The sequence below is a fragment of the Rhinatrema bivittatum genome, chromosome 2 (genome assembly GCF_901001135.1).
Source record: "Rhinatrema bivittatum chromosome 2, aRhiBiv1.1, whole genome shotgun sequence".
In the NCBI taxonomy this organism is placed as follows: domain Eukaryota; kingdom Metazoa; phylum Chordata; class Amphibia; order Gymnophiona; family Rhinatrematidae; genus Rhinatrema; species Rhinatrema bivittatum.
The window spans coordinates 25,469,084-25,493,837 of record NC_042616.1 but is presented as its reverse complement, the minus strand read 5'-3'; the positions used below and the strand labels follow the sequence as shown (position 1 = coordinate 25,493,837).

The following is a 24,754-nucleotide window of genomic DNA, read 5'->3' as shown; positions in this document are numbered from 1 at the left end:
TTCAATTACCCCAATATTGACTGGGTAAATGTAACATCAGGACATGCTAGAGACCTAAAATTCCTGGATGAAATAAATGACTGCTTCATGGAGCAATTGGTTCAGGAACCAACAAGAGAGGGAGCTATTTTAGATTTAATTCTTAGTGGAACGCAGGATTTGGTGAGAGAGGTACCTGGGATGGGGCCACTTGGTAACAGTGATCATAACATGATCAAATTTGAATAATAATGGAAGGGAGACAATATGTAAATCTACAGCTCTAATACTAAATTTTCAAAACGGAAACTTTGATAAGCTGAGGAGAATAGTTAGAAAAAAACTAAAAAGTGCAGCTGCAAAGGTTAAAATTATACAATAGGTGTGGACATTGTTTAAAAATACAATCTCAGAAGCTCAGTCCAGATGTATTCCACGCATTACGAAAGGTGGGAGGACGGCAGCTAGAGAAATTACTTACTTAATAATTTAATCTTCCTTAGTGTAGACAGATGGACTCAGAACCAATGGGATGTACAAAAGCTTTTCCCGATCGGGGTGGGAGGCTGCCCGCGGTCTGGTTAACACTGCCCTTTCAAAGGCTGCGTCCTCTCAGGCCTGTACGTCCAGGTGATAGAACCTGGAGAAGGTATGGAGGGAGGACCATGTCGCCACTCGGCAGATAACATCGGGAGACAGCACTCTAGCTTCCACACATAGGACCGCCTGAGCCCTAGTGGAATGAGCTTTAACCTGAGATGGTAATGGCTTTCCTGCCTCCACATAGGCTCCCCGTGATCACCTCCTTAATCCAGCGAGCTATGGTAGCCCACAAAGCTGGTTCACCCTGCTTCCTTCCACCAGGAAGGATAAACAGGTGATCTATCTTTTGGACCGGTTCTGAAATTTCCAGCTACCGCACCAAAAGTCTACTGACATTCAAATGATGGAGGAAGCAGTATTCTCCCGCATCCTTGAGCTTATCTAGGGGTGGCAACGAAATGGACTGATTTAAATGAAACTCCGAGATTACCTTGGGCAAGGATGGAACGGTACAAAGCTGTAACGCTCTTTGAGTCATCCGGAGGAACGGTACTGAGGTAAGCGCCTCTGAATTTCCCTCTCCCATGGATGACCCACTCATGGGGGTACTTAGATCTGTGGTACTTCCAGTTAAGGCTGTGGTAAGCATCCTCTGAATGGGAGGAGCCAGGCTTAGCAAAGTCTGGGGAGGCCATCTCTCCTGGGGCTTCCTCACAGTGCTGACATAAGTTGGAATCCAGGTCAGACCGTGAAGGCCTAATATGATAAGCAGCGCAGAGAGAGAGGCGCTTATGTTTCTTGGCAGCGGTAACAGTGCGTTTATCGGCTCAAGCTTATAATATTATGCGTACAGGTTTCGGGCACCTAGGTGGGATGTGGCAAGGCGCACAGACAGCCCGTGTGCCCGGCTTTACCTGTATTCTGTGCTTAGTAGGTTGTGCGCATATGTATGTGCGCGACATTTTGCATGCAGAGCGTGTGCAGAGCCGTACCGACATTCTATGGAGGGCAATATGGCACACATAAAGACGCATGTAAGATGGTGCTGCTATGGCCTATCACGTGGTATGCCCATCAAGCATGAAATGGGGCCTATTCCATTGGGGGGGGGGGGGAGCAATCAACCCGCTCAGAAGCCCACTTCCCCTTACCTCAACGGGATCGGGAATGACGTTGGTACGGTGCACCAAGCAAGGAGATCGGAGGAAGTCTTACTGAAAACTCCCCCTGTCTCTGAATCATGACATAAATCTTTTTCTTTATTTCTTTATTTTTTTACTTACTTGGGCTCAGCACTTACTGGCTGAGTACAGAGACTGTCTCCAGTTGCGGGGGGAGAGGGCTTTGGCAGTCACCGCTGCACTCAGTTTCCTGCTCCTGCTGCCTTCCAGCTGCTTAAGCAGCAAAGTCCACGCAACCGGCTACTGGACCAAGGCATACCTCTGAGGGATCTCAGAAATCACCTCGGGAATTCTCAACTGGGGGAGGGACCTTTACGTATCACAGCAGGAGAGTGGAGCTCAATTCGTTTCTCCAATTTAAATGTGGAATTTCTTCTTCCAAAAAGTACAGCAATCATCATAGGGAGAGGTATGTCTACCAACTGCTGGAGACGGAGAAATACTGAAGGGCTGAAGTCACTGCAGGGGTGGATGTAGGGTGACATCAGCTTTGAAATCTGACTCCATCTGCTGGCAGGGGAGCATAACCCATTGGTCATGAGTCCATCTGGCTACACACTAGGAAAACAATTACTAGCATAGTTAAAAGGTGAGATGAAACAGGCTATTTTAGCCAAAAAAACATCCTTCTTAAACTGAAGGAAGGATCCATCTGAAGAAAATAGGAAAAAGCATAAGCATTGTCAAGTTAAGTGTAAAACATTGATGTCAGGCTAAGAGAGAATTTGAAATAAAGTTGGCCTTAGAGGCAAAACTCATAATAAAAACATTTTAAAATATATCCGAAGCACGAAACATGTGAGGGGATTGGTTGGACTGTTAGATGACTGAGGGGGTTAAAGGGCCCCTTAAGGAAGATAAGGCCATTGCAGAAAGACTAAATAAATTCTTTGCTTCTGTGTTTACTAATGAGGATGTTGGGGAGATACCGATTCTGGAGATGGTTTTCAAGGGTGATGAATCAGATCCAAATCACTGTGAACCTAGAAGATGTAGTAGGCCAGATTGAAAAACTAAAGAGTAGCAAATCATCTGGACCAGATGGTATGTACCCCAGGGTTCTGAAGGAACTGAAGAGTAGCAAATCACCTGGACCAGATGGTATGTACTCCAGGGTTCTGAAGGAACTGAAAAATAAAATTTCAGATCTATTATTTAAAATTTGTAATCATTAAAATCATCCATTTTACCTGAAGGCTGTAGGGTAGCCAATGTAACCTCAACATTTATAAATGGCTCCAGAGGCGATTTGGCGATTTGGAAAACTATAGACCAGTCAGCCTGAGTTCAGTGCAGGGAAAATAGTGGAAACTATTCTAAAGATCAAAATCACAGAGCATATAGAAAGACATGGTTTAATGGAACACAGTCAGCATGGCTTTACGCAAGAGAAGCCTTGCCTAACAAATCTGCTTCATTTTTTTCAAGGGGTTAATAAATATGTGGATAAAGGTGAACCGGTTGATGTAGTGTATTTGGATTTTCAGAAGGCATTTGACAAAGTCCCTCATGAAAGGCTTCTAAGAAAACTAAAAAGTCATGGGATAGGAGGTGATGTCCTTTCACAGATTACAAACTGGTTAAAAGACAGGAAACAGAGGGTAGGATTAAATGGTCAATTTTCTCAGTGGAAAAGGGTAGACAGTGGAGTTCCTCAGAGATCTGTACATGGGCCGGTGCTTTTCAATATATATATATATATATATATATATATATATATATATATATATATAAATGATCTGGAAAGGAATATGACGAGTGAGGTTACTAAATTTGTGGACGATAAAAAAATTATTCAGAGTAGTTAAATCACAAGCGGATTGTGATACATTACAGGAGGACCTTGCAAGACTGGAAGATTGGGCGTTCAAATGGCAGATGAAATTTAATGTGGACAAGTGCAAGGTGTTGCATATGTGGAAAAATAACCCTTGCTGTAGTTACATGATGTTAGATTCCATATTAGGAGCTACCACCCAGGAAAAAGATCTAGGCATCATAGTGGATAATACTTTAAAATTGTCGGCTCAGTGTGCTGCAGCAGTCAAAAAAGCAAATAGAATGTTAGGAATTATTAGGAAGGGAATGGTTAATAGAACGGATAATGTCATAATGCCTCTGTATCGCTCCACGCCATGCCCCCAAACCATCAAAAAAGATATAGTTGCGATGGAGAAGGTACAGAGAAGGGCAACCAAAATGATAAAAGGGGATGGAACAGCTGCCCTATGAGGAAAGGCAGAAGAGGTTAGGACTTTTCAGCTTGGAGAAGAGACGGCTGAGGGGGGATATGATAGAGGTCTTTAAGATCATGAGAGGTCTTGAACGAGTAGATGTGAATCGGTTATTTACACTTTCGGATAATAGGAGGACTAGGGGGCATTCCATGAAGTTAGCAAGTAGCACATTTAAGACTAATCGGAGAAAATTCTTTTTCACTCAATGCACAATAAAGCTCTGGAATTTGTTGCCAGAGGATGTGGTTAGTGCAGTTAGTGTAGCTGGGTTCAAAAAAGGTTTGGATAAGTTCTTGGAGGAGAAGTCCATTAATGGCTATTAATCAATTTTACTTAGGGAATAGCCACTGCTATTAATTGCATCAGTAGCATGGGATCTTCTTAGTGTTTGGGTAATTGCCAGGTTCTTGTGGCCTGGTTTGGTCTCTGTTGGAAACAGGATGCTGGGCTTGATGGACCCTTGGTCTGAACCAGCATGGCAATTTCTTATGTTCTTATGATGAACCTTTCTGGTCACTGGCTATACCTTTTATTACAATCATAAGGGCGTAATCACCAACAACCCTCAAAACTTGTGTACTGTAACACAAAAGCTACCTGGCCCCTCTCTGTCATGTGTTGAACAACTGTATTGTCTACAGCAGCCCCACCACACCTTATGGGAAAAGCCTTTCTCTCTCTTGAATGGCTTATCATCCAGGTCTCTTGGTTTTTTTTTTCTTGCAAAGATTACACATTACACATTGTCTCATCCTGATTAACCATTTACAGATCTTGAGTCCAGACAACTTCCCCCCACACTTAGATCATTGCAATGTACATTCCTTAGTTAATGAAATAGTTGCTGTATCAAACATTTTACAGTCTGTGGATTGTCAATGAAACTTAATAAACCATAAGATATCCCCCTTTGTAGCCCCCCCCCCCAAAATCCTTCCATAGAGCCTTAAATCACGATTGACACATTTTGCTAATTATGATATATACTTATTAGTTGTTTTTATATGTTTTTATTAACTAATATACACATGGCAAAATTTATTAAATATCACAAAGTATTTCATTGTCAATACACACTTCTGAAAATACAGACAAGAAAAACATTACTAGCAAACAAAGGCTGTTTTATTATGCATTTTTAAAAAAGGACTGGGGCTTTCTCCCATAGATGATAGCATTTATATATTTTATCATTATCTAAGCATACTGTTTAGTTTTTCTACAGGAAAATGCATAATTACAAGGAAAGAGATTTTCTTAGCTTACACTCAAACTTTTCCAGCAAATAATCTGCTTCAGCATCTAATGCGGCTTTGGTGCAGTTCCATATCTGCAGAGTCCATAGCATTTTCATTGACCAAGGCGGGATCCTGCGAATCAAAAAAGCTTTTGTCCCAACGGAAGTTCATCAAATTCTGGCTCTGAGTTTTTCCATCTGCTCCTCTTCCTGCAAGAGTACGATTTGTGCACTGGTGTATCAACTTCTGTTTCAACACCTTTCAGAAGGCCTCTTCGTTTATGGCACCTCATTAGTTTTGGCTGCTGCTCGCTTTCCATTTCCAGCCGTTTAGGGTCTCATACATATCCATTATTTTATTTTCAGGCTCACAAAGCTAAAGCTTTTCATGAACAGCTACAGCCCCTCTGCCTGGAGATTTATGTTCTCACGTGACCTCTATCACATGCTTGCTTCTACATCTGGTCTTGCAAGATTTGGGTGGCTCATCACTTTTTATTTCTTTTAAAATGTACCCTAGCAGGTTTGTGTAGCGAATAAGCACCTTGATCTGTAAGACAATCAGTCACTTGTTTTTCTGGTCACTGGCTGTGTGAAATAAATTTTCTTTAAGATCTGCTGGTGCATGCTTGTTTTATAAGGCTGGAAATACAGAGGTCTGTTTTCTTAAAAGAAAACTAAATCCTTGTTTTATCTACCTTTGCAGACCATCAACTTCCAACACCCTGCTGTTAATTAAAAAGAATGCTTCCGGCTCTGTCATCATTAAAAAGTGTCAGAGACGTTTCTGCGGATGTTCCAGGGGACGCATTTTTGGGGCTGGGTTGGGTTTTCTATTGTACTTCCAGTGAGATCATCAAAAACAGCCAGAGTCCATTAATTCTGTCGTCATTAAAAAGTGACAGGGCCCTTTCTGATGAAGTTCTAGGGGGCGTGTTTTTTTTTTTGGGGGGGGTGTGCTGAGGGGGGTGGACTTCCGGTGATGTCATACCCATGACAACCATCATGGGTTGGTTTGGGGGCATGGCATGGAAGGGGCCTCTCCATTCACTTCTATTGGGGAGGAGCATGGGCGGGGCCATGGCAGGAGGGGTGTGGTTGAGGGCAGGAGGCAGGGCTACAACCCCATTCACGTCTATGGGGAGTGGGCAGGCATGGGCAAGGCTTATACCAGAAGTGAACACTGATTGGATGCTGTCATCCTTATCTCACCTGTCAATCAGTTTGATTGATCGTGTACCCATAGACTACTATTACTTTTATTATTTATTTATTTGATGAGTTTTATATACCGTTATTCGAGGGAGCCATCATAACGGTTTACAAAAGTGTACAATATCTTGTAAGAACAGTAAACAAATTCTTAAATGGGTAATAGTATAGAAACATTTTGAACCATTAAACAAAATCAGGGAATTGGATATCGAGTCCAGGAAGAAACAATATTAGGATAGAGGGGAGGGGAAGAAGGAAAAGGGAAAAAAGGTGAGTCATGGGGTAAGCAATTGGGAGTTCAGTTGAGAGTCGGTATGATTAGATGATTGAAAGTCAGTGAGGAACTTAATATTGTAATTAATTTTATTGCCTTAAGTTTAAACTTAGAAACTTGTAATCTGCTTAATTTATTTTCATACTATGCAGAATATAAATATTTTTAATAAATACAATTTTCTATCCCTCAGATGTGAATGGAGCACTTGGTGCCTTTTAAGGTGTGGAGCTGAGTGAAACTCTTGTCACATTCAGTACAGACAAATACCAAGTCAGGGTATGTGGAATAAGATCTCAATCTCTCACATTCTCTGCTAATGCCCTTCATAATACTTGCATTGTGCCAAAGAGAGCCTCCTTCTGCCATTCATAAGAAGTTATATGCACAGGCAACATCTTCAGCTGTGCCTGAAATTCTTCTTACTCAGGCCACTGGCACGCCATACAACTAGGACTATTTCTGTATCTCTCTGCCACACTCTCCTGATATCTAATTGCATTATTTGATACGTGAGGATCTTCTCTTTCTCCATCTAAATCACAGAATAGTTACTTGGTACTGACTCCTATCAGCAATGCTCTTCTTGTGCTTTTCTCCTTTACCACAAGCTCCAGTTTTCTTGCATTAAGCTTTTTATGCATTGGAACAGGATTGATCCAGATAACCACAAATTCTTCAGTTATCTCAAGGGCGTGATACCAGTGCTTTCCTTCAAGTCTAAATTCCTCAGTCAAGATTTTGATCCACATGAGGTTTCTGAAGCATTCTCTGTATTTCCCACTATATTTATGCTTGTGTCAATTGAGTTTCCTCATCTACTACTCAGATTCTTTAAAGAGTTTTTGCTCTCATTTTACAAATTCTGTTACCTCTTTCCCATCATGAGCTGCTAATTTCTCACTCCTTTCCATTCACAGAAACAATCATCTGAGCTTAAGGATGGAGACTGATTTTGGCCATTTACTTCCATACTACATCTTTTTTGAGAACTGGGATCTGTTGATGCCTTTACATAAGCTTGAATACTGTTTTTATCCCCTGTATGAATCCTTTAGATTACTGAAAATTTTATCACAATCAGGTTTCTTTCAAGAGGTAATGTTTACAAATGAAATTTCCACATATTTTGACAAGAATGAACCTCATTCATAAGACAGAGTAAGTTGGGAATGAGCTCATTCTCTCATGTTTACTGCTAATACCCGAACTGAAAAAAAGGATATTCGTGTGGAAACTTAGGCTGATTCACTTAAAAAAGTGGCGGACAAACAGAAAGCTTTGCAAATTGAATATATATTGCTTGCCGAAAAAAGTTGGAGGACTTGGAAAACCGTTTTTGTCGGTGCAATTTACAGATTCGCAGCATCCCAGAGTTGCCTGAATATGTTAATTGCCTGACAGTGGTGTTGTCAGTTTGCAAGCTTTTACTCAAAGCCCCGATGGTAACTCTATCTCAGATTTCGTGTCCTTGCCGGAGATAAAAATTGAGAGTGCTCATAGAGCATTGGGACCCAAGACTGATACTAAAGTTCGGGACATTATTTTTTGCCTGCAAGGCAGCCCTTAAGCAACTTTACGCTGTGGCCAGAAGGCAAAATGAAGAGCTTTGGGAAGGCCACAAGATTTTCCTCTTTAATGATTTGGCGCCTTCCACTTTGCGCAAGCGATATGAATTGAAAGAAGTTACTAAGGTTCTCCATTCTGAAAACATTTGCTACAGATGGACCTCTACCTCAAAATTATAGGAAAGTGTGTGAATTACATTTGACTCCTGTGTGGCTTCTCAGGTGCCTTGAAAGTTCTTCCTTTCTTCTAAAGTTTTTACCTCACAAAGTACTCCAAAGTGGATTTTCTGATGCCATATGAGAAAGTTCTGTCTGAAGCTTTTATCACATTCAATACATGTAAATGGTTATTCATGTGTGAATTCTCTGATGCATTTTCAAACTACGCCTCTGACTAAAACTTTTACCGCATTCAATGCATGTAAATGGTTTTTCTCCTGTGTGGATTCTCTGATGACAACTGAAGCTTCCTTTCCTACTGAAACTTTTCCCACACTCATTACATGTAAATGGTTTCTCACCTGTGTGAATTCTCTCATGGTATTTCAAATCCATTTTAAGAATGAAACGTTTCTCACATTCACTACAAGTAAATGGTTTCTCACCTGTGTGAATTCTCTCATGGTATTTCATGTCATGCTTATGAATGAAACTTTTACCACACTCACTACACGTAAATGGTTTCTCTCAAGTGTGGATTCTCTGATGTCTTTTCATTTCTCCCTTTGTCTTAAAGCATTTGCCACAATCACAGCATGCAAATGGTTTCTCTCCTGTGTGGATTCTCTGATGGATTCTGAATGCTCCCTTTGTCCTAAAGCATTTACCACACTCATAGCATGTAAATGGTTTCTCTCCAGTGTGGATTCTCTGATGGATTTTGAATGCTCCCTTTGTCCTAAAGCATTTACCACACTCATAGCATGTAAATGGTTTTTCACCAGTGTGGATTCTCTGATGGCTTTTCATGTATACCTTTCTCGTAAAGCATTTACCACACTCACAACATGTAAATGGTTTCTCTCCAGTGTGGATTCTCTGATGGGTTGTAATTTCTGCCTTTGACTTAAAACATTTATCACACTCAGAGCATGGAAATGGTTTCTCTCCAGTGTGAATTCTCTGATGAATTTTGAATGCTCCCTTTGACTGAAAGCATTTACCACACTCAGAGCATGGAAATGGTTTCTCTCCAGTGTGGATTCTCTGATGGATTTTAATTTCTCCCTTTGACTTAAAGCATTTACCACACTGAGAGCATGGAAATGGTTTCTCTCCAGTGTGGATTCTCTGATGGGTTTTAATTTCTTCCTGTGTCTTAAAACGTTTATCACACTCAGAGCATGGAAATGGTTTCTCTCCAGTGTGGATTCTCTGATGAATTTTGAACGCTCCCTTTGACTTAATGCATTTACCACACTCAGAGCATAGAAATGGTTTCTCTCCAGTGTGGATTCTCTGATGGATTTTAATTTCTCCTTTTGACTTAAAGCATTTACCACACTCAGAGCATGAAAATGGTTTCTCTCCAGTGTGGCTTCTCTGATGAATTTTGAATGCTCCCTTTGACATAAAGCATTTACCACACTCAGAGCATGGAAATGGTTTCTCTCCAGTGTGGATTCTCTGATGAATTTTGAATGCTCCCTTTGACATAAAGCATTTACCACACTCAGAGCATGGAAATGGTTTCTCTCCAGTGTGGATTCTCTGATGAATTTTGAATGCTCCCTTTGACTTAAAGCATTTACCACACTCAGAGCATGGAAATGGTTTCTCTCCAGTGTGGATTCTCTGATGGATTTTAATTTCTCCCTTTGACTTAAAGCATTTACCACACTGAGAGCATGGAAATGGTTTCTCTCCAGTGTGGATTCTCTGATGAATTTGAATGCTGCCTTTGACGTAAAGCATTTACCACACTCAGAGCATGGAAATGGTTTCTCTCCAGTGTGGATTCTCTGATGGATTTTAATTTCTCCCTTTGACTTAAAGCATTTACCACACTGAGAGCATGAAAATGGTTTCTCTCCAGTGTGTATTCTCTTGTGGATTATGAGTTTATGCTTCTGCCTGAAGCTTTTACTACACTCTGTACATATAAATTGACTTTCTACTTTCGGGATTTTTTCCTGTTGTGAGACATCTGCCTTCCTAATGAAACATTTCTGAGCCTGAACGCAAGACAATGGTCTCGCACCAGTATGTTTCTTTCCATCTCTTGAAAAGACTTTCTCGTCCCATAAAATTTTATTGCATTCACTACTTGAAAATGCTCTTGCTCGTGTTTGGAATTTTAGTTGTCCTGTGAACATTTCTCTCGCATTGAAATTTCTGTCACCCTCAGTACACATGAATAGTTTTTCTTCTCTCTGTGATTTTTCATTTACTAGGTCTTGCATTTGAATGATGTTTTCTCCTCTTTCAGAAGAGAACTCAGAGCTGTAAGATTCCTCATCTTGAGGATAATGAAAGGGTCTCTTACCTGTATGTGTGCTTTGGTGTATCCTTAAGGAGCTCCTGCTAGAAAAGGTTTTCTTACATTCAATACTAGTGAACATGCTCCCTTGAGTGTGCATTCTCTGGTGTAATTTCAGAGTTCCTTTCTGTTGGAAACATTTTCCACACTGAGAACATGGAAAAATTCTCATTTCTGTGTGGGTTTTCTGGTGCAATACAAAATGACATTTCATAACAAAGGTTTTCCCACAGGTGTGACAGTGAAAGGATTTCTTCCCTTCCTCCTGTCTCTGGATTGGGTCAGAAGTCATTTGATCACTGTTATTACTCTGGAAATGTCTCTCTACTCTCAGGTATCTCTGGTGCTTATGGATGGCTGTGAGCTCCCTGTCACTTCTCTCACATGCAGTGACTCCATCCACTGAGTCTCCTGCAGGGTCTCGCTGCTTCTTTTCTGATTCCTGCTGAGTTTGGCTCGTGTCTCTCCCCTCAGTCCTCTGGGAAAGATTCTCACAGTCATTTCCTGCATGTCTTGGTGTAATTGCTAGTACTATAGGGTGTTCTTCTTGATTCTCCTCCGTCTTCTCTTCCTGTACAACCTCATTGTCTGCTGGATATGAAAAGAAAGAATTAATCATGTGTCAGTGACAATGGAATGGAAAGCTATCAATGACCTGGGATCAGACTTTTTAAAATATTACACAATGACTGCATAGGATCTCTAATATTAGAGATTTTTCTAATGAAGCAAAAGCTTCAGGAGACGCCTGGGAGAACTCCTGTGTGATGTCTTTATACAGCTCCTGTGGTTTGTTTTATTCATTTATATATTTATAAAATTTATACCCCGCCTCCTCCAATGCAATCGTTGAGGGTGGATTGCAAAGATACCCGCACATTCAATCACAAACAAGACAGTTAGAACAACATAATATAAAACTGATAAATTAAAAACATCTTTAAACAATAACATTTTCAAATACTTTCTGAAATCTTAAATCACACTCCATCCTGAGCTCAATTGGAAGAGCAAGAGAAATTAAAGGCTTTCTTGCATGTTACTAGCAATCAGTATTCATGAGCAGAGGGAACAGAAACATTCCTGTCCCTTCAGCCCTCAATGACATCGGTGGCTCATAAAGTCCTAACTTAGAAGACATCAAACACTTTATTTCTGAATATCACCATCAGTTTCATGTAAGAGCGACTCTGCACAGGGAGCCAGTGATGATCTTTTAACACAGGAGTTGGGATCATTATCCAAGCAGCAATAAAGCTGTGGCAATACAGGAACAATGGAGATCACACAGGTCCCTCCTTTAGGATTCCTGTGGGTTTGGTTCCTCTGGGCTTTTCTACTATTATATTTTTCGAAATAATTTATTATTATCTGCTTATAGTGGACCTGCCATACTAAGCAGATTACAAAAATAAATTAAAATAATAAGAAACCACATTTAATATACAATAGCATGTCTATATCTAAAGCACAGATCACAAAAATCTCTCACATCCCTAACAATTCCATCTTTTCTATTACATTATATAAATAAAGTAGTTTTCCAAACGTGTGTGTCTGCAAAATGTACTTGCTTTTTAATGAGGAAAAGTGATCACAGGTATCAACACAGAGAGGAGATCTCGGGGATGGGAGAAAAAAAAAAGGATGAGGGGATCAGGCATGGGGAGGGGAGAGGGAGAGAGGAGAGGCCTTGTGCACCTATTGCTAAATCTAGCCCTGTTTGTACATCTCTGGTGTCGAGTTGATCCAGGAAAATTGGTTCTTACCTGCTAATTTTCGTTCCTGTACATACCCAGATCAGTCCAGACCAGTGGGGTTATGCACTCCCACCAGCAGATGGAGTCAGAGAGCAAAGCTTCGAGGCACTGGTATCCCAAGTGTGCCACCTGCAGCTTATCAGTATTTATCGATACCCCAGCAAAGTATAATTGACAAAAAACCATTTAATTCCAGAAACAAGGGCGAACAGGAAAAAACTCCCTCAAGGGTCCGAAACAAACAACCCCAATACCTGAAAATCAGGTGTGAACCACGGTTCATAACAAAAACCAAAATATTATAGAATCATTCGGATAGATTCCCTATGTACCGTAAGGTAAATCAGTCTTTCGGCAGTAGCACCCGGATGGGATCCCGGACTGATCTGTGGTATTACAGGAACCAAATTTCCTTCCTTGTACATACCCAGATCAGTCCAGACCGGTGGGATGTACCAAAGCCATATTACTCCAGGCGGGAACCCGAAAGACCCGCTCGCAAGACGCTCTCCCCAAAAAGCGCTTGGTCCGGATCCCTAACATCCAGACGATAATGCCTTGTGAAGGTATGCAGGGAAGACCAGACTGCGGCTCTACAAATCTCCTCAGGCGACAACTGACTTTCCGCCCAAGAAGCCGCTTGCCCTCTCGTCGAGTGAGCTTTCAAACAGGGCGACCCTTTCCGATGTAGGCCAAGCAAATTGTTTCCTTCAGCCAGCAAGCCAAGGATGCCTTAGATGCCTTTTCACTCTTCTCCGGACCTCCAAAGAGCCCAAAAAGGTGATCTGATTTTCAAAAAGAGTTACTGACCTACAAATACCAAAGGAGAACCCGGCGGACATCTAACAGATGATCTCTTCCCATAGTGGGGTCACGTGCCCAATCAGGGAATTCGGGTAACTCCACGGACTAATTAACATGAAAGGCAGACACCACTTCGGCAAAAAGGAAGGGACCATGTTTAGGGACACCCTATCAGCCGAGATGTGAAAGAAGAGATCCCTACAGAAAAGAGCCTGCAATTCTGAAATACGCCTTGCAGAACAGATGGCCACCAAGAACACCATCTTCAAGGTGAGGTCCTTTAAGGAAGCGTGTCCCAGAGGCTCAAAAGGGGGATCACGATGCGCCCTCAACTCCAGATTGAGATTCCACTCCAGGCATAACTTATGAGGAGGAGGCGAAGGTGCTTCACCCCTTTCAGGAAACGGACCATGTCCGAGTGGCTAGCTAGAGGCCTCTCACCTACCTGCCCTAGGAGACCTCCCAGGGCCGAAACCTGAACACGCAAGGAACTATAAGCCAAATCTTTAGATAATCCCTTCTGCAAAAAACCCCCAAGACCTGAGGAATGGTCACTGACAACGGCACTACACCCTGCTGATCACACCAGACTTCAAACACCTTCCACACTCGAGCATATGCCATAGTCGAGGGCCGCCTGGACTGAAGCAGGGTGGAAATCACCTGTACAGAATAACCTTTCATCCGTAACCACCACCTCTCAAACACCAGGCTGCGAGAGAGAAATGATCCTCCTGATCCGAAAAAATGGGCCCTTGTCGCAGGAGGTTCAGCAGATGAGCTAGGCATAGCGGACCTTTTGTCGCCAACCGTACAGGTCCGCAAACCACAACCGCCGCGTCCACTCCGGTGCAACCAGAATTAGCGAACTGGGATGGTCCTCTATGCTTCGGAGAACGCGCCCAATCAGGGGTCATGGAGGAAAAGGCATACAGGAGGATTCCAGCTGGCCACTTGCAGACCAGGGCGTCTACTCCTACTGCCCCGATTTTCTTCTTTTGGCTGAAGAACTGGTCCATCTTGGTGTTGACACGGGTCGCCATGAGGTCCAGTTGGAGAACTCCCCATCGGGCACAAATGTAATTCCAACCCTCCCAGGATAGTTCCCACTCCCCAGGATCCAGCTGTTGACGACTGAGGAAATCCGCCTGCATGTTGTTCACGCCTGCCACGTGAGTGGCTGTGATGCCTTCCAGATGAAGCTTGGCCCAAGCAAAGAGGAGTTGTGCTTCCTGTGCCACGGCCGGACTCCTGGTTCCTCCCTGGTGACTGATATACCGTGGTGGCATTGTCCGAGAAGAGACTAACCATTCTCCCCTGCACCAGGGACTGGAATGCTAATAACGCTTTCCGGACTGCCCTTGTCTCTAGATGATTGATAGACCACAACCATTCGGGTAAGGACCAGGTTCCCTGCGCCGCATGACTGAGGCACACTGCTCCCCAGCCTTGAAGGCTCGTATCCATTGTTACGATCACCCAATCTGGGAATTCGAGGGGCATCCCCTTCTGTAAGTTGTCTTCCGACAGCCACCATTGCAGGCTGGACCTGATTCGCTGCGACAAAGGCAGGGGCAACTGGTATTGCTCTGATACTGGGTTCCACCGCGACAGTAGATCTCTCTGCAACAGTCTCAGATGAGCATAGGCCGAAGGCACCAATTCCAACATCGAAGCTATGAACCCCAGAACTTGTAGGTAATCCCACACTCTGGGGATTGGAAGCTATAACAGGAGACACAATTTGTACATCCTGTCGTTCGTGATAAACACCCTGCCCTGGAAGGTGTCGAAACAAGCTCCCAAATACTCCAGACACTTTTCGCTTCGTTGATTACCCAGCCTAGGGACTGGAGACAATGGATCACACGAAGAACCATCCACTCACCTTCCTCTTCCGACTTGGCTTGAATCAGCCAATCATCGAGGTAAGGATGGACCATTATCCCTTCCTTCCGGAGGGTCACCGCCACTACGACTATCACCTTGAGAAAGGTGCATGGGGCCATCGCCAGTCCTAACGGCAGCAACTGGAACTGAAAATGCTGATCCAAGATCTTGAATCATAGGAATCTCTGGTGGGCGCTGCGAATCGGAATGTGTAGATAAGCCTCGGTGAGATCCAAGGATGTGAGAACTATTCCTTTCGAACCGTCTGTTTGAAGTGTTTCCATTCAAAAATGGGGCACCTTCAAGCAGCGATTCACCTTCTGTAGGTACAGGATGGGTTGGAAAGTGCCCAGCTTTTTGGGAACCACAAAATAAATGGAGTACCATACCCTCTCCGTTCCTCGGACGGCACAGGGACGATCGCCTTCAGGGCCAGCAATCTTTGTAGAGTGTCTGCTACCGCGGCTCACTTGTTATGGGAAACACATCGCGATTCCACAAAGGCCGGCATGAGAGACCAAGAAAATTCTAAGGCGTAACCTTCTTTTACCACCTCCAACACCCAGCAGTCAGAGGTGATCCTGGCCCACTCCTTGTAAAATTGGGACGACCTGCCCCCGATCATCCCGTCCGAGGAGTGGGCGGGCCTGATTTCATTGGGCAGGCTTCCCAGTTCCGGTTCCCGACCGAAACCTCCTCTGGCAGGACTGTGTATGGGAAGAGGTCTGTCTGGAACCAGGGGGTGGAACACTCCTCCCTGACCTGCTTTTTCAGAAGTCCCAAGCTCCCATCCTGGGCTCTGCGCTTCATGAGCTTCCAAGTCAGAAATGCTTCGTGCATGAGCAGCACAAATTCCGGTGAAAATTCCCCCAGTCCTGTCACTGCTAGAATCAGTGTCCGTGTCTCTCGATTTCTCCGGTCTCGGAGTCTGCGCAGTGGGGAACAGCAGGGGAGGGTCATCCTGGGAGACCTTTTCCACAGGCTGTGCAGTGGGGGTTGGGCTCCTTCCATTAGATCCAGCTGTCGAGGCTGACCTGCGTGCGGACTTTTTAGGTTTGGTCCTCTTGTCTGAGGCTCCTTCACCACCCAGTGCACAGTCTGTGCACAGTGACAGGGGGTCTGAATAAGCTGACCATACCCCGCAAGCCTTACAGGGTTCCACCACAGGAGTTTCTGCCATGTTCCTCCTGCAAAAAGGGGCATATAACTTCCCCCCCCCCCCTGGAAGAAAACAGGTGCTGCCACCCAGCCCTGGTGACTCCCACCAAAAAGGCCACAAAAATCAGCCCCAGGAACGCTGGGGAGCTGCGTGGGAGGTCGAAAACGAAAAAACAAAATGGCCACCGCGGTAAAAATAGCTCTGGAGCCGGCGGTAAAAATAAGGCAGGGAGCCTAAAAACGTCCTCGAATGTTCTTACCAGGGCTGAAACACTCTCCCCTCCTCTTCAGGGGTCTGCCTGGCTCTGCATCACCGGGCAAACTGATTTACCCCGGGAGCCGCAGTAAATAGGCAACTTGGAGCTGGGTTGCTTTTTTTTTTTTTTTTTGTTATTATATGTTTATTAATTGTACAACCAATACACAGACAAACAGAAACTGCCAACAAGTGCAACAGCAAAGAACACAAACCCAAATACCATATACTTGCATCCCCAGCAGTACTACTATTCCATGAATATTGTAGAGACTAGCACTACCCCCTCCCCCGCCCAAAACCTTAACTCATCCACAGTTGAGATCAGTCCAGTGTTGATAGAATCGCCAATTCTTATGCAGCTTCGCCAGTGAATCCCTTCTGGAAGCGGTCAGATACTCCATATAGTATATCCATTTCACCCTCTGCAAGATAGCCGCCATAGGCGGAGCTCCCTTATCTTTCCACCTGCGTGCTATTTCACCCCTTACAGCATGGGCCACTGCCCTAAGAAAGATTCTGGGCTCAGACGGAGTGTTGTCGTCCGGAATGTGAAGCAAGAGCTCTTTTGGTGTGAATGGGACCCGCACCCCCTGTCACCTCACCAAACCATTTTTCCACCTGCCCCCACAGTTGTTTAATAACCGAACACGCCCACCACATGTGATAAAAGTCCCCCTCTGCCCCGCAGTTTCTCCAACACAAAGAATCCTTCCGGAGCCCCATCTGCTTCATTTTATGTGGTGCGATATACCAGCGGTACAAAACCTTATACCCATTTTCCACCATAGAGGCTGAAGTGGAACATCGTCCAATAGCGGAGAAACAAGTTTCCCAGTCGTCCTCCGTCAAGGGTCCTCCCAAATCACGCTCCCAGGCCTTAATATGCCAGGGAGTTGGGGTCACTGCTCCAGTTAACAGGGCATAAAGTTTAGAAATTACCCCTTTCACTGCATGAGCTTTATCGCAACAGCCCTCCAAAAGAGTCTTCCCCTTTACCAAATCCGCTCTCACCGCCCGGGAGAGCAGTAAATGTCTCACTTGCAGGTACATGTAGTAGTCGGAGGAACCCAGCTGATAAACCTGCTGTAAGTCTGTAAAGGGCTTCACACCTGTATCAAACCATAACTGCCCAAACGTCTGAATCCCTTTTGTCTCCCAATCCCGAAGGATTTTACTGTCACCACCAGGAGAAAACGCCCTACACCCCCAAATTTTTGTGGAATAGAAATAATTTCGATCACCCACAAGTGGTTTTCGCCAGCGCTGCCATAAGAGCAGTGTTGCAGCCAGGCAAGGTGATCGAATCCCCAAGTCTACCGGGACCGGGTTTTCCCCCCATATCCAATCCCGACTTGCCACCAGATCTTTCTCTATTTGTACCCACTGTTTTATTTCTTTTTGGTTATGATAATCCACCAATGCCCGCAGTTGAGAAGCTATGTAAAATTTCAAAAAATTTGGGACATCCACACCTCCGTCCTTTTTGTATTGATAGAGGACTGCCCTCGCCACCCTCGGTGGCCTTCTCTTCCAAATAAAGGAAAACACCTTTACCTGGAGCTTCTTCAGCACCAATGATGGAATAAGACATGGCAAGGTCTGAAACAGATATGCTATCCGGGGGAGAAAATTCATTTTGATTGCCGCAATTCTTCCCAAGCAGGTGAGGGTCAACCTGTCCCACGTCTGCATATCCCTCTCCAGTTTTTTAAGTAATGGTAAATAATTCAATCTAAACAGATCATTATACTCTGCCCCCAGCAACACCCCTAGGTACTTCACTGTACCCTTTGCCCATACAAATGGAAATTGTGATTTTAGTTGCGATATCTGTGTCGAGGAGAGAACAATCGGCAAAATTTCCGACTTCTCCTTATTTACCTTAAATCCCGACACTTTCCCATAGCCTTCCAACAATGGAAGTAAGCCCTGTAGGGATGAACTAGGATTGGCCAACGTGAATAACACATCAGCCGCATACAGGGCCAACTTATACATTTTGTCCCCTATAGTGATCCCCTGAACCCCCTCTGCTGCTCGTATTTTTGTTGCGAGCGGCTCCGAGCACAAAGCGAATAGCAATGGCGATAGAGGGCAGCCCTGCCGGGTCCCCCTCTGCACCTCAAAGTTATCCGAATATCTCCTATTGACCTTTATACAAGCAGCAGGCAATCTGTAAAGGGCCTGAACCCATGTAAGGAAGCCACCCCCTAGGCCTACCTTTCGCAACACTTGGAACAAGAAGTGCCAATGCACTCTATCGAAAGCCTTCTCTGCGTCCACTCCGAAGAGCACAGCTGGTATGGAGTTCCTCTTAGCATAGTGTACAATATTGACTACTTTCCTTATATTATCTCCCGCCATCCTGCCTGGCATAAAGCCTGCCTGATCATCATGCACTAGTAGGGGGATAACAAATTTTAGGCGATTCGCCAAGATTTTTGCTAACAATTTGAGGTCAATGTTAATAAGCGAAATGGGCCTATATGAGCTACAGAGCATGGGATCCTTCCCAGGTTTCGGCAGAATCGTAATACCTGCCACGTTTGCTGCCGGTAGTAAGTGGTCCCCGGTGCGCAAGGCGTTAAACATAGCCACCAGTGGACTCACTAAAACATCCTTAAATTTCTTATAAAAAATAGGGGTGAAGCCGTCTAACCCCGGCGCCTTGCCAGGTTTCAATTCAGCGATAGCGGCCAATACCTCCGCTGCTGAGATATCCTTCCCAACTCCCTCCGCCATAGGCTCCTCTAAACAGGGCAGCGTTATATCCGCCAAATAAGCTTGTATATCATCAACAGAAGCAAGTTCCTCCTTGGAATACAGGGCAGCAAAGAACTGATTAAATTGCGCTCGGATCCCGTCCACATCTGTTACCACCGTCCCCTCCGTAGATTTGATTCTAGTAATTTGGGATTGAGCTATTTTAGATTTCAGGGAATGTGCCAATAATTTCCCAGCCCGATTGCCATGTTCATAATAAGTTTGGCGCGTCAGATCAAGCTGATGCGCCCTCTCATCAGCGTCAATCTGTTGCAATTTACATCTGATGTCCCCCAACTCCTGCAGAAGACCCCTAGAGGGATGTAATTTATGATCTTTTTCCACTATCGCCAATCTTTCCCTCAACTCCTGGCTCAATCTAGCCTTTTCTTTCTTCTTATGAGAAGCCAGAGCAATCAGCTTCCCTCTAATGACTGCTTTTAAGCAGTCCCACAACACCATCGGAGTGGTCTCTTCCTTTGTATTATCGGTTAAATAATTCTGAATAGCAGTCTGAATATCCTGTTCACCCTTCTTATCCTTGATTAAGGAGTCATTTAAACGCCAAAATCTACGGCCACTATCTGTACAGGAGGCTTTAAAGGACCACCAGATAGGGGCATGGTCCGACAAGGTAATTTGCCCAATACATGCCTCAGTAGTTAACCCAATTAAAGATTTATCAACAAATAAATAGTCGATTCTGGTGTAAACATCGTGTACTTTGGAATAATATGAATAATCCCTAGCCATAGGGTGCCTGTCCCTCCAGACATCTGACACCTGCCATTTTGTAAGAAACGTATGAAGGGCTCTACTGTCCATGGCAGCATAATGCCCCCTACCGGTAGAACAGTCCACCTTCTGGTTGCAGACCAGGTTAAAATCACCTCCTATAATCAGTTTCCCGCATGTGGACCGGAGCAACTGGTCATCTATACGCTGCAACGTCTCCCTTTGCAGCATATTTGGATTATAGACATTGACCAAGGTATATAAGACCTGTTGTAGGTAAAGAGACACTATTAGGAATCTTCCCTCAGGGTCCCTGAAAACGGACTCCACTTGGACCGCTAAGTCTCTGGAGATCAGTATCCCGACTCCCGTATATTTTGAACGAGGTGTACCAGCAGCCAAAAAGGATATTGGAAAACAAGCGTGATGTAATAGACCCTCATATTTTTTCCTCACATGTGTCTCCTGGATGAACAAGACATCCGCCCGCATTCTAATCGCATCTTTAAACAAGCTATGCCTCTTTGCTGGGTGATTTAGGCCCTTTACATTCAAGGACACTATTTTAAGAGGCATCATAGGCGTATAATACCCCTCCTCTCCGAGTGCACTCCCATAGCATATCTCCCCTCCTCAGCCATAGGGACAAACGCTGCCCAAGCTCATTCCAGCTCCCTTCTATCAACCACTGACTAGACCTCCCATTATTATAAAACCTATCCCCCCCAAACTGTTCCTCCCCTCCCACCCCCCTCCCTCATATAACATTCCCGCCATTGCTCCATCGGCAGGAAAAAAAAACAGTGGAGTGAAGTGACGTGTCCCCCCCCCCAACCATCCCAAGGAACATAAGTTCGCAAACATCCCGTGGTCCTGTCAACACTAAACAGCAAGTAACAAATCATAAGAAACATGAAACATCATAATGTAATGTAATGAGCCGTTCCTGGCGATATCAGATAAACATCACTCTATACTCCCAAAAGAGCACGTCAGGGCCCCATTAAGATCTCCCTTCTGCGGGTAAGAATCCTTAGTGTAAGGCCCATCTAGCTGAGCAGACACAATCAAGGAATCAAAGTCAGGTATCCGCCATGACTGCTGCTCCCTGCTGACTCTCCACAGGCCCATTAGAGTTACGTTGCAATCGGGAACCCGAAATTCCTTTCCTCTGCCATCTGGGTCTGTCCACCGCCGACTTCTTAGGTTCGCAAGTCTCTCCAGCCGGTAAAGATAATCCCGCTTCCACTAGAATCTGGGTCACCTCCGTCGCCATCTTAATGAAGTGGGTTCGTCCATCCTTTGTAAACGCAAGCCCGGCGGGGTACACCCATCGGTATCTCAGATTTTCCCGCCGAAGAACCGTGGTGACTGCTTGAAAATCCCGCCGTTTTAATGGATACAAATTATTCTTCCGATGGTATGTTACTCCTGCCCAGCTGCAACACATGAGACCGAGTTTTTCTGGACTGTGCTGGAAGCAATGTCGGGCAAAAGGCACATTTTTTCATGTATGGTGGACTTGCCCCAGGATTCGTTCCCTGTGGAGTTCGATTTCTGATTGGATTACAACTATATTGCGAATCACCGTTCAACTAACTCCATCTCAAGCATTGCTGAATGAAGAACTCAAGGACACTTATAAGTTTCATAATTATTTTATTAGGTATGTGGTAACTGCGACGAGATGCCTCATTGCCCAATATTGGAAAGACACGGAGGTACCTACCATACTTATGGTGCAGGCAGCGGTCCGAAATATGCATAGTCTAGGACGGATCACTGCATATAAAAATAAGTCGGTACATAACTTTTCCAAGATATGGGGACCCTATGATCGTTGGCTGCGCAATACAGCGGGAGGCTGTTAGGCAGTGCCATTCCAATTTTATCATGGTTTTGCATTAGTGAGGGTGGTTTGAGAGATTCCGGTAACCCTATGCGCTCTGAAGGCCCACACCGGGACCTTAGTGTTGAGCCTCTATCCACATATCTTTACTGCCTGTGCATATGCTTTGTTTTTCTTACCCAATATTCTAAGGACAATAGTTGTACGCCTCATGGGGGGGGGGGGGGGAAGATAGGGTAATTAAAATCAATCTGGTGACATGCTCTTATTGCTGTTGTTGCAATATTTCACTATATCCGTTTTTGTTTACCTTATGTTTACTTATTCTAGTGGAATTTGTACAGGCTGTCTACATGTTGCCAATAAAAGTTATAAATTAAAAAAAAAAAAAAGAAAATCCCGCCGTTTTTTCAGTGTAGCAGCAGCCAGGTCATTGTAGATTGTAACGCTGTGGCCTTCCCACTGAATAGTGCCCATCTTTCGGGCTTGCTGCATGATAGCTTCCTTCAATCTATAACTGTGTAGGCATGCTATGATGTCTCTGGGGACGTTTGTCCGGGGCGCTGCCAGTGTTCTGTGCGCCCTATCCAAGATGATATCACTCTCAAGCACATCCCCAGGTGCCTCCCTATTGTTTAACACAGCTCTGCAGAGTTTTTGCACTACTGTAGTCACATCACCAAACTCCGCCGTTTCGGGTATACCCCTCACTCTGATATTGGAACGTCTCGAGTGGTTTTCTATATCCTCAATTTTCAACAGCAGCTCCTCTTTTGACTTTTGAAGCGCTGTAACATCTTGCCGGATCCCCGAGGCTTCCACCGCCTGTCCTTCCAGCATGCTCTCCACATCTTCCACTCGCCGTCCAAAGTCCCCAAGCTCATTTCTAAACTCCGACAACGCCGCCTGCATATCAGTTTTTATTGATTTTATATCCTTTTGAATCTCGAGAAACCACTGCTGAAAGTCTCCTTTAGTGGGTTCGGACGCAGCTCCATGCCTACCTCCCTCGCTGCCGTCCAACTCTCCACCGGCAGCCGTGTCCCCCGGCAGGAGCACCTCATCCGCCATTTTGCGCGCTCCCGGGTCCGGCTCTTCACTGAGGACCGCAAATCTCGAACCTCCCGGCTCGTATGAAAAAACCTTTAAATCCGTAGATTTTTTCCTGGGGTGCATCCTTAAGATATTAGACAACCTCTGATGCAGTCCAGAAGTAAAAATTTGCTCCGACGACACCGGGAGAACTTAATATTGGGAGGCTGGGAGCGGAGCTATCGCTTCAAGCGTCCATGCGGTAGGGCTGACGTCACTTCCCCCCTGCTTTTTTTTTTTTTATACACAAAAACGGGGCGCCTTCGGGTCGCTGAGGGAGCCAGTCCCGGAACCACACGGGCTAGTACCGCAAGGGATGGCCCAGACACTGAACCTAGCACCTCAGGGAGCAAGAAAAATCCATCTCACACAGAGCTGCAGGTATACACGACCACCACCTGCTGGAGTCAGAGAAATACTGATGAGCTGCAGGTGGCACACTTGGGATACCAGTGCCTCGAAGCTTTGCTCTCTGACTCCATCTGCTGGTGGGAGTGCATAACCCCACTGGTCTGGACTGATCTGGGTATGTAGAGGAAACTTTTTTTACTAAAACATTCTGTGTACTTATTAAAAATAGAGATAATGCAATCCTTACCTACAGAGCTCAGGGTCTCATAATTCTCCTTCATCACCTCCCTGTAAAGCTCCTTCTGCCCTTCATCTAAATACCCCCACTCCTCCTGGGAGAAAGAGACAGAGATGTCCTCAAATGTCACCGGCACCTGAAACACAAACCAGAAACACTCAGGGACACGTGGAGGGGCGCAGCTGGCTTTAATCTCATAACATTTTATCATGGAAGAGGGGACACCAGGACCCCTCATCCCCAGGAACTGCCAGACTTGTTCCCCTGGACTCAGTTTCCTTTCTGGACCTAGGGGTTTATAAGTCTAATCCCAGAGAGACAAAATATCAAACTGAATAAATCAGTGAATAAATCAGCTGAATAAATCAGTGAATAATAAAACCCAAGTACTAACAGAGCATTATCCAGAACATCAGGAACATCTGATTATGTCACATCAGGAGGGCTCACTGTGCTCTCATCCTCCTGGTTTTCTCAGCCCTTACCTTGGGTCATCTTTGATCCTCTCTCTCCTTCTGCACATCCAAAACACTGCTAAAGTGAGTCACTTCCTCCTCTATAACGCTGCTAAAATCTCTCCCTTCCTCTCTGAGCCAAAACCCTCCTCCCCTCTCTTATCTCCTCCTGCTTAGACTTCTGTAACTTGCTCTTTGCTGACCTCCTGCTGAATTGTTTTTCTCCCCTGCAATCTCTTCAACATTCAGCTGCATGACTTCTCTTTCTTTAACCTCGCTATGATCATGTAACCCCTCTTCTCAGGTCGCTACACTGGCTCTCTGTCCACTTCCACTTACAGTTCAAGCTTCTCTCCCTCCCCTACAGATGCACTCACTCTGCAGCTCCTCAATGCATTTTTTCTCTCTCTCCCTTCCTCACAAACATCGTTCCTCTTATTTGTGCCTTTCTCCTCCACCACCACTTTCTGATTCCCTGCTTTCTGCCTCACTTTGCTGAAAGCCTGGAAGAAACTTCCTGAGTCTTTGGGTCTTGTTTCCTTCTCTGGCCATATGCAAATCCAGTTCCAAACACTCATGTCATTGATGCTGCTTTTAAATCCTAAAGCACTTCTCTATATAAGACACTTCTTCCAGATTCTTGTTTGTCGTGTATGAGGAGAAATCACTACTGACCTGATAATTTCC

General features: G+C 44.6%; 1 protein-coding gene across 1 annotated transcript; it reads right to left on the bottom strand.

The window, feature by feature from the left end:
- Nucleotides 1–4,973: 4,973 nt before the first annotated feature.
- Nucleotides 4,974–23,676, bottom strand: LOC115083703 (zinc finger protein 271-like). Its single transcript, XM_029587674.1, is given in 3 exon segments — nt 4,974–10,139; nt 10,142–11,304; nt 23,622–23,676. Coding segments are annotated over 3 exon segments (2,751 nt in total). The 5' UTR covers nt 23,656–23,676; the 3' UTR covers nt 4,974–8,585.
- Between the last annotated feature and the right edge of the window lie 1,078 nt (nt 23,677–24,754).